Consider the following 16,902-nt stretch of genomic DNA (forward strand, 5'->3'; position numbering starts at 1 on the left):
TTGTTTCGAGATATATATATATACAAAAAAAATGGTTTCCTCACCCCGGATACCCCACATGGGTGGTAATTTCTGCTCTAACTCGGGTCTCCTACCAGAGACCTGGGAGTTTGAGCACTCGCCTCAAGATCTTAGTTGTTCCCAATAGCGCACTTTTCTGCAACTCACCTGAGTTGATTGCTGTTGGTATTTGGGCAAGCCACATTTTATGCGCCGGTGTTATTGCGCCCAGTGCCCCAATGACTAATGGGATTACAGTTGTTCTTACATTCCAGCATTTTTCAATCTCTTCTCCAAGAGGGAGATATTTCTCTACCTTTTGTTTTTCTTTGCTGGCTATATTATAGTCATTGGGTACTGCTATATCTATTATAGTAGCCCATATATATATATATATATATATATATACATATATATATATATATAATATTTACATATTATATATATATATATAATATTTACATATTATATATATAATATTATTCATATTATATAATATTTGCATAATATATACTGTATATACATATATATACATACATATATATAATAGGTGAATGTTCGGCGTTGCCTGGGTAATAAAAAAGTCTTTGGACAGAAAATTTATTTTCATTTAACATATACAACATTTACCATTCTAACTTTCCAACTTCATAGCATGGAAAAAGTGTTTTTTGTGCAGTTCAAATAAATTAAACGCAAAAGAAAGCAGCTTTAAAGGTTTTCAAACTTTCTCAAACTGTAATTTTTAAATTTCATATCATGAAAGAAGTGTTTCGTTGAAATAAATTAGGAGGAAAAATAAAACTGTAACGGTGTTTAAATGTAAATGTGAAATCATTAGCAAGTAATAGCTAAATATAGTCTGTTTTGCTATGATTACAATGAAAAATTATTTGGTATACGATCATATAAATTTATTTGTTTCAGTGTTGGCATCATAAGGTGAAAATATCGTATATAGTGGTATTGGAACCCATAGTAATTATTTAATGCAAACACCTCCTACTAAAAATCATCAAAATCATCATCATTAAAAATAGTAACAAGACGATATGTTAACCTTAGTAACTATAGTTACCTACAATAACTCTAGTGCATTTTGTGGTTATGATCTGCAAAAAAATGTAACTTTACAATGTACTACGTGCAGAGTTCTCACCTTCAACACAGACGTGTAACAAAAACGCTGAATCTAACTTATATGAATTTAGCTTAGTAAAAACATACTTTAAGGAAGTTTTAGTATGCATTTTAGTAAACTTTTAACCAAAATTTTATCACTTATCTGTTTGCGAACCTGTTTATACCATAACGGATGACGCTAAACTGAAATACAATTTCAAATACAATTACAAAGCCAAATTTTAATTTCGAGAGAATTTATTGTTGATATCATTTTGTGGAAAACAAATTAGCCCTAGTACTGCAAGGACAAAAAACATCGCGTTTCGTAGAGTTAATAGAGTTTCAATTAATACGTCATTTAGCGCGTGCTATCCAGAAAAGGGTGTATACAGTATATAGTAAAAGCTATGAACTGTAAAAGCCTTGATAGACTAATGATTAGACAATCAGATTACCAACCTGAGGGTGCAAAAGTTGTGTGTTCATTTCCAGCATAAAACGGAAATTTAATTCCAAAAATTTAATAGCCTGGACATGTCAAAATACACACATACAGACATACACATACATACATACATACAGATTTATATATACAGTATATACTACTGAATTTTTATTTAATACATAATAGCAGTTACCATTCTAACTTTCCAACTTCATATCATGAGAAAGTGTTTTGTGCAGTTTAAATAAATTGAGAGAAAAAATAAAACAACTACAAAAGCGTTTAAATGTGAAATAATTAGCAAGTAATAGCTAAATTAAGTCGGTTTTGCTACGATTACAATAAAAGATGATTTGGTAATGATACAATTAGTTCGAACTGAGAAAACAAAATAAAAATCCTGAATATGTTGAATTTATAACAATTTGTGCACAGAAGTGTGTGTATAAAAAAAGGTTACTGTTCCAGTAGAAGCTATCTATCAAAACTTTGAATACGATGATACTGGCACCTTTCGACTATGGTACAAATGTAAAAATGAGATACCGTACTGTCTTTGTCTGAACAAACGGAGACAATGTAAAGGTTATTCCTATGGAGATAATACAATCGTTCGCATGAAAAGTATTGGCATTGACCACGGTTTAGCACTTGAACTCTATGAAAAACTCGGAATTGAAGTTTAAGAAAACATGAAAGAACCATCGTGTTTCATAGAGTTAATAGAATTTATAGTTTCAATTAATACATCATTTAGCGCGTGCTATCCAGAAAAGGGTGTATAGAGTATATAGTAAAAACTATGAATCATAAGAATCATCGTAGACTCATGGATAGGCAATTGGATTCCCAACCTGTGTTTGCGATTTTTGTGAATTCAAATTCAGCAGAATGCGAAATTTTAGCTATAGCTGGACATACCGAACTACGCGCGCTCACACGCATGCACTACATTACTATCGCCAATAACAGCACTCTTAGAAAATAGCGTTATGACAAACCCAGTGAAGAGGCTGTTTGTCGTCACGCTGGGGTAGTTTGATGATCTCGCTGATAGCAAAGTAGCTGGGCAGGAGACAGGCATTCCGATTGAGAATGTAAGCGAAAACCTGAAGTCGAAGCAAAAGCAGTCTGTTTTAGTATGACATAACATTATGTAAACTATGATTAGTGACATATACTGATAGAATGAGACTAAGTTGATGCTTCAGCAGAACAGCTCTTATAGATATCCGAATTACAAACACGGTATGGGAGTTGTCGACTCTTAAACATAAATCTAAAGATAAAAGCTAAGATATGTTCTGCTGAGCAGTAAAGATGCATTGAAAAACTCAACAAAACAGATATAAAAGTTATTGGACCTTGTTGGTATAATCACCTATATGTTTGTGAGATAAAATGACACCGTTAGAGAAATAGCATTAAACAAAACCGTGCACTATTGGTGCATGAAAGCACTGCCCAAGTTCTATCTGTTTAATGAATAGCCTTAAACTGTCTGCACTATAAAAAACATATTGAACACGCTACCTACCTCCACTACGCATTCAATCTGGGGAGAGGTAGAATCAGTCGCTGGAATACTGCTGCACTTGTATAAGATAGCTCGAAAAATGTCCCGGCACCCCTGCAGCAGGCAGAAAATGACACTATGACTTCAATTATGCTGCTGATTAATAAAACTCTACTGGACTTAATAAAACTCTACTGGTTCAAATATCAAGATAATTGAGTAACACTCCGCAGTAAAAAGTAGCATGAAACATTACCTTGTAGTCTACTCCACCAATAATTCTTCTCACAAGTTTAAAACTTGCACACCAAATGTCTCGGTTGCAGTAGTTGAGGCTCGGTGTGTTCAGGAGAGCTTCACACAGTGGCCTGAGACAGAGCATAAATCTTTAGAAATCAGAGCATTAAAGAGTCGAGCAACTCCAAATGACAAAGAATTAAGCTACTCCATATAAAAAAGAGTCGAGCTACTCCACATGACAGAGAGTAAAGCTACTTCCATATGACATAGAGGTAAGCTACTCCATATGACGGAAAGGCGAGTTACTCCATATGACAGAGAGTCAGATGATCCACGAGGCAAATAGTCTGAATAACGATGGTTACTCACGATTTCTCAAGCCAGGAATGACTTCAGACTTTCAGCAAAAATCAATAAGAATTACAAAGAAATAAAAATCAATAAGAATTACAAAGAAATAAAAATCAATAAGAATTACAAAGAAATAAAAATCAATAAGAATTACAACGAAATAAAAATCAATAAGAATTACAAAGAAATAAAAATCAATTATAAAAAAATATTTTTAATGTACGTACTCCATGCAAATTGATGAAGGAATGTGTAGTCAATGGGTAGCTAAACTAATACTATCGATTAACCACTATCGACTAACCACTATCGACTAATTACTATCGACTAATTACTATCGACTAATCACTACAGACTAACCACTACAGACTAACCACTACAGACTAACCACTACAGACTAACTAGTACAGACTAACTACAGTATTTTGAAACAGCAGCCGCATAAATCACATTTTGAAAGTTTTGTCTATGAACACATCTCAGCATAAAATAGTAACAAAATGTACTTTAAATTGCAACATAATTACTAGAATTGAACAAACTTGGGTGTGATGTGGTTGTTGGCAACCAGGTACTCAAGATAGGTCAGGAGGGACATGGCCTTTAGAGCATTCTCTTCTTTGAATATTATTTCGGCAAATAGCTTACAGGCAACAAACACGCTCTGCTGCAAACAGAAACAAGTTCATATTATATTAAAGTAAAATCACATCATAACTGAGAGCAGTTTTGATAAAATAGAGCCTGCTAATATTCACAGTAATCACCTTGTTGGTAGCTAGAAATTTAAACATCAAAAGCTCTCAATTGTTATTATCAATTTGTCTTAGCGCAGCAACCTTTCAGAGAAGTTTACAAAGTCATATGTATTAACTAGGGCATATATTTGAAACAATGTTGAAAATGTGATGTTAAAACAAGTAGTATATGCAAGTTATGCCCCTTGAAGAGCCTGGCCAATCTGCCAATCCTGAACACAAGAACAAACCTCATTGAAACTAGAAAAGAGTTGTACAACTGCCTCTTGCTCTTTTTTAGCGCGAGTGATTTCTTCATCCTTGGTTTCATGTATGAAGCCGGCAAATGCATTTTCAATAGAACTGTTATTCTAAAATAAGTAACAACAGATTTAAATGATTGCAATAGTCCATGCTGCATTTACTACAAAGGAAAACCAGATCTAAATGTTAGTAAATCATAATATGAGTTGGTATTTTTGTAGACTAGTCAGCTGAAACCATTTTTGTAAATGCTGAAGCCAAACACAGAAATTTCCAAAGTGATAACCCAAACCAAGTTGTTTTCTATTGTTGTACGAGAAAGGCTGATAATAGGCAATATTTCAAAAGCGGGAAGCACAAAGTTTTTAGTAGTTTTTCCCTTGTATCATAAAATACCATAGTATTTTATTCAAGTTGAACCAAAACCACCATATTTAAAATGGGTTCATTTTCAAGCATTAATGGGAATTGTCAGTGTATTTTCTAACAACCTATAAACAAATCATCCTTATGATAGACTAAAAGGATGATGCATGACTGAGTCATGAATTCATGAAATGACTAGCTATACCAATGGAAGTGGAATGGACGACAGTTCAAGTTGTCTTTTTTATCTCAAGCAACATAAACAAAAAATTAATTCAATTTTCAATTAGAGTTTTTACATTCTTAATAGTAAATTATAGGTGTTTTCCAACTAATACTCAACCCTGCCAATGCTTGGCATGTTAAATGCTGGATTCAAAATCTCATTAACGGCATATAACTAAATTATTACTTTGATTGCACATAACATTGGCAAACATATACTTGGCGGGTGAAAAAAATAAAGTTTTTGCATTCCTTGCCAGTCTTGTGTAACATCGGGCAATGATTCAATATAGATGTCACAGCAAGTCTTCAAACAGACCAAGGTCTTAATACCAGACGAGTAACGGCGTCAAAATATTGGCAAAAAATGTCCTCAACAGTAAAACTTGATTCCAATAAAATTATCAATAGAACTATCAACAGAGCTGTCAATAGTTGCTTATTGAGCAAGTGCCTAGTCCATTATTCATATACCCAATACATCAAGAGCAATACCTTTGTGAGCCGCTAATTAGCATAAAGGTAAACAAAAATAATTTGGTCATAAAATTTATTTAGCTAAGGTAAACAAAAACTATTCTTGTCAATATAATAAAATTGGAGCTTTTTTACGATTTCAAACTTGCACTAAATGAATGTAATACTGTAAAAGATACTTTGTAAAAGATTTTACAAAGAGAAATTGACAACATTAGGTTGAAACAAGCAAAACTTAGAACCGGCTTCAGATTTTCAACATACTTCACACAAAAGCTATCAAAAAATTAAGTGTTATAATCTTATGCAGATAAATATTAGTTTGAGTACAACAAATCTTTGTTACTTGAGATTAAATGCCATTCTTGAGTATTAAGATCAACGGGCTGAATATATTGATTTGTTCATCGAGCTTGATTTTTATATTCATTTTTGCCAACAAATCAATGTTTTAACTAAAAATTACAAACGCTACTACATCACCTCAACTACGATATGTTAACAGATCCTGTTATTTTAATAGTTAGTAATACTGCATACATTAAATCGTTTCATGAAATTCTCAACGATCGCTTCTAATTGAACATCTGCCATCTTGCAATCATCGATATGTGCTACAACAGGTTGCAGCTTTCAGTTTTTCATATGAAATAAAATCCGTGATATACAGTCATCGAATATAATTATAATGTAATATTAGTAGCGATTGAAACAGAACGAAGACGATAGAGAGAGTAGGTAAACCGCAAAACTTTACTCGCTAGAAAATTTGAGATCGACAATATGTTTTTAAACAGTTGAAGACTGAGAATGACCTTTGGACAAACTGTTGGACGAGAAGCTAACGAAGCGTTATTGAAATCTCGTTTCAAAAACTTCTTGTTAGAAGAATGTACAGAACAATTAGAAATATGTGCCACTCAAAGTTAATAAGCAAATAATATTGGAAAGAAGTTACACATTTTAGCATAATTTCGAAAATTTGTCTTCAGAGAACATTATAACGCATTCCCATATTAAAACATAAGAGGTTTTTCAAACAAAACTTTACTACACTAGTTAACATAGAAATCTACTGTGCATGCATGTTTTTTTAAAATTTCAAGTCTGGAAATTCATATATTTAGGATTGCTTTGTAGTGCATCAGTTGATAGCAAAGTAAAAGAGGTCGCTCAAACTGATCTTCATTTATAGTTTGACTACATCATTTTATAATTGAGATATAACTAGTGTAGTCGTTGATAGTACTTCGCCTGGCAGTAAAAAGTAATATAAAGTGCAAGTTGTTGTGAAAGCCATAATATTTGTATTACGCAGAATTGAAAGCTATTTGTTAATCGCTATGCAACCTATACTAAAGGACTAAACAAAAAAGATTTCATCTCGTCTTGTAAAGGTAAATAAAGATTTGTCTACTCTTGTTTTGTTGTGGAAGATAATTCAAAGCTCTGCGTCTATTTGGTGTACACGAGTATTGATAAATGGCCATAAATGGCCATAAATATAACTTCAGTGAAAGCTACACAACTGGCAACAACTAATACACAGCGCCTTGCTTTGCTCGTACTACTAATCTATCAAATATAGCATTTGTTATTTTGTGGAAGTTGACACTTTCCAAGGTGTAAATACAGAAGTAGTGGAGAAGCAGCCCAGAGCTATCTTTCACTCTTATTTATATAAATATGGAGAATAAAGTAAGATCACATTCTTAGCCAGAATTTTATGCTGAGTTTAATGATATAGTTTCTACACCTATAACTAATCACATTTAGAAGTTCTAGGACGATTTTATTTCGAGAGAGGACAACTCCTAAAATTTCGGGAAATCCCCATTTTCCTGCTTGGAATTGCTGCTAGGAGTGAAGTGTTCAGATTTTAAAATTATAAAAGCTTGGATAATGAGGAGTGTGTCTTTTATTGTGTGGAAAATTGTGTTGAAACCTTGGTTAGGGTTCTTCAGAAGAGTATCGATGAAGCTGACAAGTTTGCTATAGAAACTGCAGTAGTAGTGTTTGACCAAGCTATATATTGTAAAGCACAAACTATTCGCTTCCTCAATCTCATTTTCATGTCAAGACTTGTCCCTAGATTAGGAGATTTCCACACAGTGATGGCTTTCCTTGGTGTGATAGGCAAAAGGTATGGTGATGCTGGGTAGGCCGAAATAATCATAGAATCGCAATGTATTGCTGAAGGAAGCCTGAAAAGGGTGATCAATGGCCATAGTTACAATAGGTCCATCATGGCACACAAACTCTGCATGGAAGCACTGTATGACCTATTGTTGAATGAATTCGCTGAAAGTCATGCATCCTCTAGTGCCCTTGACTCTCTTAGTTTGGACGTTAGTAGAGCTGTTTTCAATCACACTGAATGTAATCAATCTGAACTCGCCCACATGAATCAAGCATTCCAAGATTTTATAGCCACCTCTTCAATAGGCAACCCCACATTTAGATTCTGGGTAGAATATATTGAAATGGTGACACAGCTGCTAAGTTTTGTCTGAGACACAAGGAAATCTATTTGGAACCTCCATGTCAACTAACTACAACGACTCTTGCCATGGTTTTTTGCATACGACCACTCCAACTATGCACGGTATGGCACACTTTACTATATGGAGATGACGCAGCTGGCAAAGACTCACCCCCTAATTTACCGAGCAATGGCAGATCACCGTGGTTATTCTACTTTTCAATATGAGCATCAAGTTTCAAGCTTTGAACCTCTCAGCAGCATTCGGAATAGTTGCTAGTGTCCTATCGAAAAGGCTAGCATCAATATCGCTACATCATATGGTTCTTCTCGGTTGGATTTTGTTTGTTATAGCTATCCTGAGGCGAGCATCAAATCAACAGAATGAATGCATCATGGATTGAAAGGTATGATTAAAAGGTGACAATTTTTGAACCAAATCAAATGGTACCAAATTGGTCAGACTTCCTGGCAGAGGATGATAACAAAGAAGCTTTGGTGGTTTTCTTGAGTAAGGAGTGGAGCAATACACAGATCAAACAGGATCTTGATGTATACATAGCATTTTCTTCCAAGTGCAACAAAATCAGTTTTCAAATGGATGGGAAAACCAGTAATAAAAATAAAGTGAGTCTAGCATCAGATCATGAGGAAGCTGACAAAAGAATGATAGCACATATAAAGTCCATCATGGAAGACAAAGGATCGGACTGTACACTGATGATAAAGTGTCAAGATACAGATGTGTTTATGATTTGTATATCTTTCGTACATGAGCTTCCATCAGATCAATTGTACTACTTCTGTGGAAAGAAAGAACGAATGCGATACATACACATTGGAAATCTATCAGGTATTCTAACATCGCCCTACTGCTAGGCACTTCTGGGGCTACATGCACTCAGCGGTTTTGATAGTACCAGCGCATTTCATTCAAAGGGAAAGAAATCGTTTCTGAATTTGCTCAATCAGAACCCTGAGTTCATCAGCGTGTTAATTTAGGCTTGGAGTTTGAGGTAGATGATGATACTCAGCACTCTATAGAGAAACTCATATGCAGGCTGTATAATATTGACACAGCTGAAAAGGTCAATGAAATTTGGTTTATTGCTCTCCCTCAAGGATTTCCCAAGCTAACCCTCCTCCAACCCAAGATGAACTGAGGCTGCATGTAATGAGAGCTGGTTACTAAGTAGCCATATGGCGTAGAGCTGCGCAGCCAACAATATTGATCCTCCCCTACCCACTAATCATGGCTGAACTTTGTCTAATGGCAATCTCAAAATCACATAGATGACACAGAACCCAGCGCCTTCTGATGTGATGAAAGACATGTTTTGTCGATGTAAGACAGGATGTTCATCCAATAGATTCCAGTGTTGGAAGGCTGGACTCAAATGTACAGATATGTGTCAGTGCAAGGACTGTGGAAACAAAACTGGTGTTGAAGAAGAGAATACAGATTCTAATGAGAATGCTGGTGAAGGTAGGTTATTATACATCAAGTATCAGATTATGTCTTTAAAAGTTTGCAGAATATTTCCACTCATTATTTTGCATCTTGATCAAATCTTTAAACAGCTGTGACAGTTTTTGATTCATTTTTCCTTGTAGATGTGTAGGAGATAACACACAGTCACGGTGCTACATCAGACAGACAGATTATGTAATCCATTATATTATATAATACCGTGTATGAGTTCAAATCTATGCAACTTGGAAAGATATAAATATTAAATCTGAAATATACTACAAATTCTGATCTTGATTGTGTTGCAACCTCTTTGCTTTCCCCAAATGATAAATTGGCGATAATAACTTACATAATTATATTATTATGTAATATAAATTCAAACCATGCATTTTGGAAATCTCATAATATGATATTTGAAATCAGCTACAAATTTTGAATTAGTTTGATGTATCACAGTCCCGCTCCGTACTGGTAGAACTTGTAAATTATAAAAATTATATTATTAATTTATTGTATTACGCAATACATTATAATTAGTCTTGTGGCTAGTTTAGAGGTGTAGAAACTAGATATTTCGAATCAGCATAAAATTCTGGTCTAGAACATTATTTTAGCATATTATCCATCCTAATATAAAATTAATCACTTTTTTGAGCACTTTATGGTAGGCTGCTTTATCCACTAAAGAGTGCTACAGTCAGGAAGAGATAGAGAAAAAAATGGCTTGGAGGCCTGTGGTTTTGAAAGACGTCTAGTACAACTAAATCGTAACATTGGTATTAGAGGTTGAAGCTCCGACACAGTTATGAGGTTAACCGAACTGCATGGAACATACTGCCTAGATCAGGGGTTGCCAACCTTTTTCATTCAGTTCCCCTTTATGCCTTTTCATAAGTTTGATTCCCTACGCACTTTTAACTCATGACTAAAAACAACCGATACACATTATAATCCCATTTTATTGTACTCATCTAAACATATAACATATTATTAAATTTTATACAGCACGCATACAATACACAACAATACATGACCATCGGTATGGCGGTGAACTGGTTTATGACTAGGTTAACTTAGTATCCAATCAAAATCTGGATGGAAGTGTTCACATATATCTGGGTTCTGGCTAGTAGCTCATTATTAGCAACTAGTGTTATAAATAAAACCAAAATGTTAAACGATGAAACCCATACTCACATGGCACTGCAGGACATAAATTAAAAGTTTAACAAATCAGACACTTCTCTGTTCCCCTTTGTATATTCAAAATTCTTCCTAGGGGGTAATTCCTCCCTGGTTGGGGACTCCTGGCCTAGATGCACCAGCCTACCTGCTACATATATTATTCAATAGATAGAGAGAGATGGTAGATGAAAATCTGCTGCTTTACCGTAAATACTATTATTTGTATATAACTGTCACAGTCGCAGCCAAGGGCTACTTTGCCATCACAGAAAAAGTGCCAGCTGTTTATATGGTTGGCCTACAACAACAACAACAACAACAAGTATTACATAAGTTAGTGTGGCCAAACTCGTGACGGCAATTACATAAGTTGTGGTAAGGCGTTATTTAATATACAACGAAATTGATATGATTACATAAATTGTGGCACAACGTTATTTAATACACAAGGAAGACGATAATAAATGACTAATTACAGATATACATACAACTACTGCTACGGAAGATTACTAAAATAAAGTAACTTTTTTCCTAAAATGTAGCCTGCAATGTCTATCTCACTATGGCCAGCACACACTCCCCCACCCACCGGAAGTACCGAGGAGCCTTCAATCACGGCTCAGCTCCATAGTAATTTGGCTAGGCTGGCGTATCGTTTGCTCCAACGGTCTAAGTAGTCTAGTTCCTGAGTCAATAGTCATTTATCGTCAGGGCTAAGTGTCTCGTCGTGATCGCGTATATCTTTAGATGCATCTCGGGCTTTTCTCCAATGGGCCGTGTCTTCTAGCAACTGTCTGTAGCATCATCTGTGTCTTTCGCCCATATTCTGGCTGGCTGGGCAACATCGTAATATAGTAGTAAGTATCCTGGGTAGCCGGGGAAGCTGTCCTTTTCTGTAGCCTAATGTAGCCCACACTGGCCAGTTCTTCCGCCACCACTTTTAAGGCAATTTTAGGAGCCGCCACTTTTAAGGCAGGCTCTGCACCATCTACCGATATCGCCACTTTTAAGGCAAGCTCGGGGCTGGCAGTGTCAGAGTCCTTTGAAAAGTTGGTGTCCTCAGCTTGTCTGACGGTACAGTATGCCCAGTCTCCATACCGATCTGGTTTTGCAGTAATTCGGGCCGGCCGAGGGTTATGTCGTACCGGTAGGGAACTTGGATTAGGCTCGGTTCGTCTCGGTAGCGGAATTGGGTTGGGCTCCTCAGTCTCTTTTAGTGTGTCGTTCTGCTCCTCAGTTTCTGGAGTTGTTTCTTCTTTTTCAGAAATGCTTGCTTCGTCAGACAGAGTTGGCGTCATTAACGGCCACTCCAGGATAGGCAGAGGGGACTCTCGGGTCAGTCGGAATGTCCAGGCTCCTTTCATATCAGGTCCTCGGCTCTACAGTGGCAGGTACCTGTCCTAATCGCTTGGGACAGAAATGATATGGCTTCAGCCATGTTTCATTTTGGACAGAGGACTGTTCCTGCCTCTCTATAAGGTAGGCGTGGTTGGGCTAGACGGCCTTGACGAGGTAAAGGCCAACAAACTTGGCTTGAAGTTTGGGGTTGGTTCCTCGTCTTCTTCGTTGGTTCATCAACCACACCCAATCTCTCGCAGCATTCAAGGGTGGTTCCTCTTGGTCTGTGCTGGTCTTACGGCAAGCTGCGTTTCTTAGAGAAGTTCTTGCCCGTCTTCTAACCTCCTCAGTTTTCCCAGCATGTACTTCCGGTATGGCTATGACATCCTGCTAACACCTAAAGTTGTCTGAGAGTACCAGGATCTATTGGGTGCCTGTGAGGGTCATGGGAAGAGGGCCGACCAAATTCACAGCAACCTTCTGATAGGGACGTCCAGCTTACAATCGTTGCTGGCTCCCAGCAGGCTAGGGTTCCCCCATGCTTGGCAGTCTGACACACATCGCAGCTACTCACCAGCCATCTAACCATGGTAACTAGTGCAAGATCAGTTAAAGGCGGCCCGTGGTCCTTCCCACGCCGGAGTGGGCCAAGGTGAGGATCTGTCAGACCCTGTTTTGCTCAGGGCTGGTGGGCAGACAGCACACCACCTTGCACGGTCCAGGAGAGCCACTCCGGTTTCCAGCACACCATCCAGTCTGATTCTCAGAGACCCACACATGACGTTGAGTATCCTGAGCTCCGGCTACTGCTCCCTTTTCCTCGAACTGCAGCCGTGCCAACTAGCTTGCCTCTTGGACTGCCCCTACAAGTTTTAGAGTGGCCTCGGCAGGCATTGAGTCTACCGTGTCCTCCTTTCTTACAGCAGGACCGTGTCTCAGAGAGCCGGTTGTCTCACGCCCGGTTCCGGAGACCTCAGCCCAACTCATTTGTAGATGTGAATGGTGGTTTGGCATGTTTCCGGTGTTCACCTGCTCAGTGCCGAGGGATCCCACGGTGGCCATGACTGGTCTTAATTCTCAGAGAACCGATCATCTCGCGTGCGGTCCTGGCGATTTCTGACAGTGCTTGGTTTCTCCCGAAGCTCTGAGTTTTTTCCTCCCCATCTCTCCATGTGTTCGTCCGCCATCCTGATGAATGATCTGGCTGCACTCCTGGCAGCAGTCTTGGCAGGTCTATTGGCTCAGATCATCAGCGTTTCCATGCTTTTGGCCAGCTCTGTGGTCCAAGACATACCTGAACTCCGCCAGGAGTTCTAACCATCTAGCAACCTGGTGGGATAGTTCCTTGCATCGACAATGCCAACGGAGTGACGCATGATCCGTACAAAGCAGAAACCCCTGTTCGTAAAGATATGGCCAGAAGTGTTTAACAGCCTTGACTACTGCCAACAGCTCCCTCCGGATCACACAGTAGTTCCGTTCAGCGAGAGGGAGAGTCTTGCTATAGTAGGAAATAACCCTTTTTTTGCTATCTTGGACCTACGAAAGCACGGCTCTTACTCCACATCCGCTAGCATCTGTGTTTAGTATATACCAGCTCCGGAAGTCGGGATACCCCAGCACCGGGGCATGGGTCGGGCTCACCCGGAGGCTGTCGAATGCCTCCTGCTCCTCTTGGGTCCATCTCCAGGACTCTTCTTTGCCGACCAGTCAGTGAAGAGGCCTAGTTGTGGTGGAGAACCCCAGCATATGCTGCCGGTAATGACCGACAGTACCCAGGAAACCTTGTAGTTCACGGACTCCACGCGGGGATGGCCATCTTTTGACCATTTCTACTTTGGCTGGATCCGTGGCAATGCCATTCCGGTTCATTATATGACCCAGGTAGCGTACATTGGGCTGAAGCAGCTCGCACTTTGATGGCTTTAGTTTCAGAAAGGTTAATTGTAGTGGTGTGAAGACTTCCTCCAGGCGCTGAAGATGGGTTTTAAAGTCTGTAGATACCCCGATAATGTATCCATGAACAGGAGCAGAGTTTGCCAGTGTACGCCATGTAGCACCCGCTCCATCAACCTCTGGAAAGTGGCCAGAGTGGAAGTTTGTCCAAATGGAAGTACCTTCCACTTCCAGAGGCCTGTTTGGGAGGTAAAGGCTGGCTTTTCCGGGGCATACTCGTTGAGAGGTACCTGCCAGTATTCACTGACTAAGTCTAGGGTGCTAAAAAACTTGCTGCCGGAGAGCACATCTAGGCTGTCGTCGATCCAAGGAGAGAGCGCACGTCCTGCTCGGTCACCATATTGAGTTGGCAGTAATCTACGTAGGACAGCCACCTCCCATCCTTCTTCCGGACCAGCACAACAGGCGAACTCCAGGCTCCTCCAGCAGGCTTTATCAGTCATTTCTCTAGCAGCCCCTTCACATGCCGTTCTGCCTCTACCTCCTTCTCTGGTCCCAGGCAATGAGGGGTTGTCATGTCGCCCGGTTCTTGGCATGCACTGGAATGGAGTGCTCTGTGACCGTGGTCCTTTCTACATCGTCTTCGACGGTGCTGAATACGGAACTGTATTGTATCAGCAGTCCTGCCAGCTTCTTCATCTGTGTGTAGCTGGGACAGTTCTCTCAAGCTGTCTGGTACAGCTCCTGAATGTGCTCTGGCACTCCTGCCGCTGTCTTTATCTGAGTCACCGGCACTGCAGCCAGTCCCTCTCGCCCGGGCGGCTGGATCTCTGTCAGAGGTTCCTCCACACAGGTGTAGAGACCCAAGACGCAGCCAGACTTCAGGGCCAGTGCTTGAGTTGCAGGGATCAGGCAGAGGAGCAGGACCCAGTCATCCGACCTGGGCTGGTTAAGGCTAGTGGCCAATGGTGGTTCGTCTGGTTGTCCTTCTATCAGTCCCTATGGGCAGAAGTTTCGGGTTTGCTCAGAAGTTTGCTCTGCAGTAGCCGGCTATTTCATTCCATGCAGACTAATGTGTGGCCATTCTACTGGGTAATAGGTGGGTTGCTCAAACTCCAGAGCGCACTAGTGTGTCACCAGGAATCGCATGCCCAGGATGGTATCTTCGCTAATCTTGCTCACCACGGTCTCGACCATTTTGACATCCTGTAGTCGTATGGGTAGTCTGATCACCCTGTAGAAAGGGAGACGAGTTATGTCTGCCAACAGTAGATGACTATCACTGGCCTCCAGCCTTTTTCTCATGGTCCCTGGTAGTCTGTCAAAAACCTGCTTACTGAGCAGATTTGTGGTGCAGCCAGTATCTATCAGTAGTTGAATGGTTCGACCTTTCAACTTGCCTGGAAAGAAGTAGCTAGGCGTGTGTAGTCACCTGGGAGATTTTGCACACGATGCTTCTTGCACCAGATTCTTCTGGGGCCTGTTCTCCTCGTTCTTGGGGTCCGACTTGACCATAATGTCGGGGCCTGCCACTTTCAAGGCAGGGTCACCGGCGGGAACCGCCGCTTCTAAGGCAGGCTCTTTTCTCAAGTCAACCCGGGTTGGTGCCGAGTTCTATCTTTTCAGAGGCGATCTGCGTACACAACTGGCTCGGTCTCCAGTGGCCGAGTTTCTGTGTCTGGACTGGCTTGGCCTCTGCCACCTCTTTTTCTGGTTTTTGCAGCTATCAAAGTGGTGGTGCTGCGGAGATTCTGTCTGGTTTTATTAGCAGAAATTCTCCTGCGGTTCTTTCTGCATCGGCTAGTGTAGGTGTTGGTATGGCCAGTAAGTGTCATTGGAGAGCTGCATTGTTCAAGGATTTTGTAAAATGCTCCTTGGCCAGGGTCCTCACAGATGGCTCCGGCAGCTCTGCGTATGTGATGCATACCAGTCTTTCAGTTTTTGTTGCATGCTCGTGCAACGGGGTTTGGCTAGCCTTCTTTCAAGTGCTGAGTTTGGCCTGTGCTTGTCGAACAGACAGCCCAAACCGGGACCGGATGGCATCGAAAATGCCCTCTACTCCTTGTGCTTGTCCGTAACTCTCAGCTTCCTCCTTCAAGGTTTCACGCAGATGTAAGAAAGCCACGGCCTCTGTCCATTCATTGGCCCATACCACTTCCCGAAATCTGGAAATAAAATACTTCAGGTCTTATGTACCGAAGTACTGGGGAGCCCGACACTGTGGTGCCGGCGTCCATGGCGCCGCTAACAACCTTTCCAGGGCGTCTGTTAGCCGATCTGTCTCTCGATCAGCACTGCGTGTCCTGCGGTACATCTTGCTTCAAACTCTGGGGCTTTATGTGGATGCAGGGTACTACCAGCGCAAAGCTTGGATTCCAACCTTTCTCTGTTCACTTCCGGATTCAGTGTCCCTAATCTAACTGAATCTCAATGAGTTCAGGGTACGCCCGCGCATTTTCTTGGCTCTCAATTTTCATTCGGAGAACAGGGTATGATGGCTAGGTACTGATTAGTCCTTGAAAACTGGACGAATGTTTAACTAGCACAAAGTTTCATCTCGTCACGGTTCGAGGCTTCAGCTTTTTTCTGTGTACTTCGATCTTCTCTTAACCGCCACTTTTAAAACAAGCAAAAGATATTCATGGAAGCCAAACCAAATCGCTGCTAGTGTAGCCCGGATCCAACTTGACCCCACCGTTGCCACCAATGTAAAAGACGCTGCCCGGTCTTTTACGGCACACTAGCTAATTCCCCCTTTTCAGGCTCCGAAATAATCACTCA

The 16,902-nt window shown here is 40.1% G+C and overlaps 1 protein-coding gene across 1 annotated transcript in view; it reads right to left on the minus strand.

Moving 5' to 3' along the window:
- The window catches only part of LOC137392276 (mediator of RNA polymerase II transcription subunit 23-like), a 67,216-nt gene extending 62,477 nt beyond the window's left edge, over positions 1–4,739 (minus strand). The window contains exons 1-5 of the mRNA XM_068078946.1: positions 4,666–4,739; positions 4,220–4,344; positions 3,343–3,454; positions 3,108–3,200; positions 2,572–2,679 (exon numbers count right to left, since the gene is read on the minus strand). Of these exons, the coding sequence (XP_067935047.1) occupies positions 2,572–2,679; positions 3,108–3,200; positions 3,343–3,454; positions 4,220–4,275 (369 nt within the window). The 5' untranslated portion in view covers positions 4,276–4,344; positions 4,666–4,739. The remainder of the gene's footprint in view (positions 1–2,571; positions 2,680–3,107; positions 3,201–3,342; positions 3,455–4,219; positions 4,345–4,665) is intronic.
- Between the last annotated feature and the right edge of the window lie 12,163 nt (positions 4,740–16,902).

The sequence above is a fragment of the Watersipora subatra genome, chromosome 3 (assembly GCF_963576615.1).
Source record: "Watersipora subatra chromosome 3, tzWatSuba1.1, whole genome shotgun sequence".
Lineage (NCBI taxonomy): Eukaryota > Metazoa > Bryozoa > Gymnolaemata > Cheilostomatida > Watersiporidae > Watersipora > Watersipora subatra.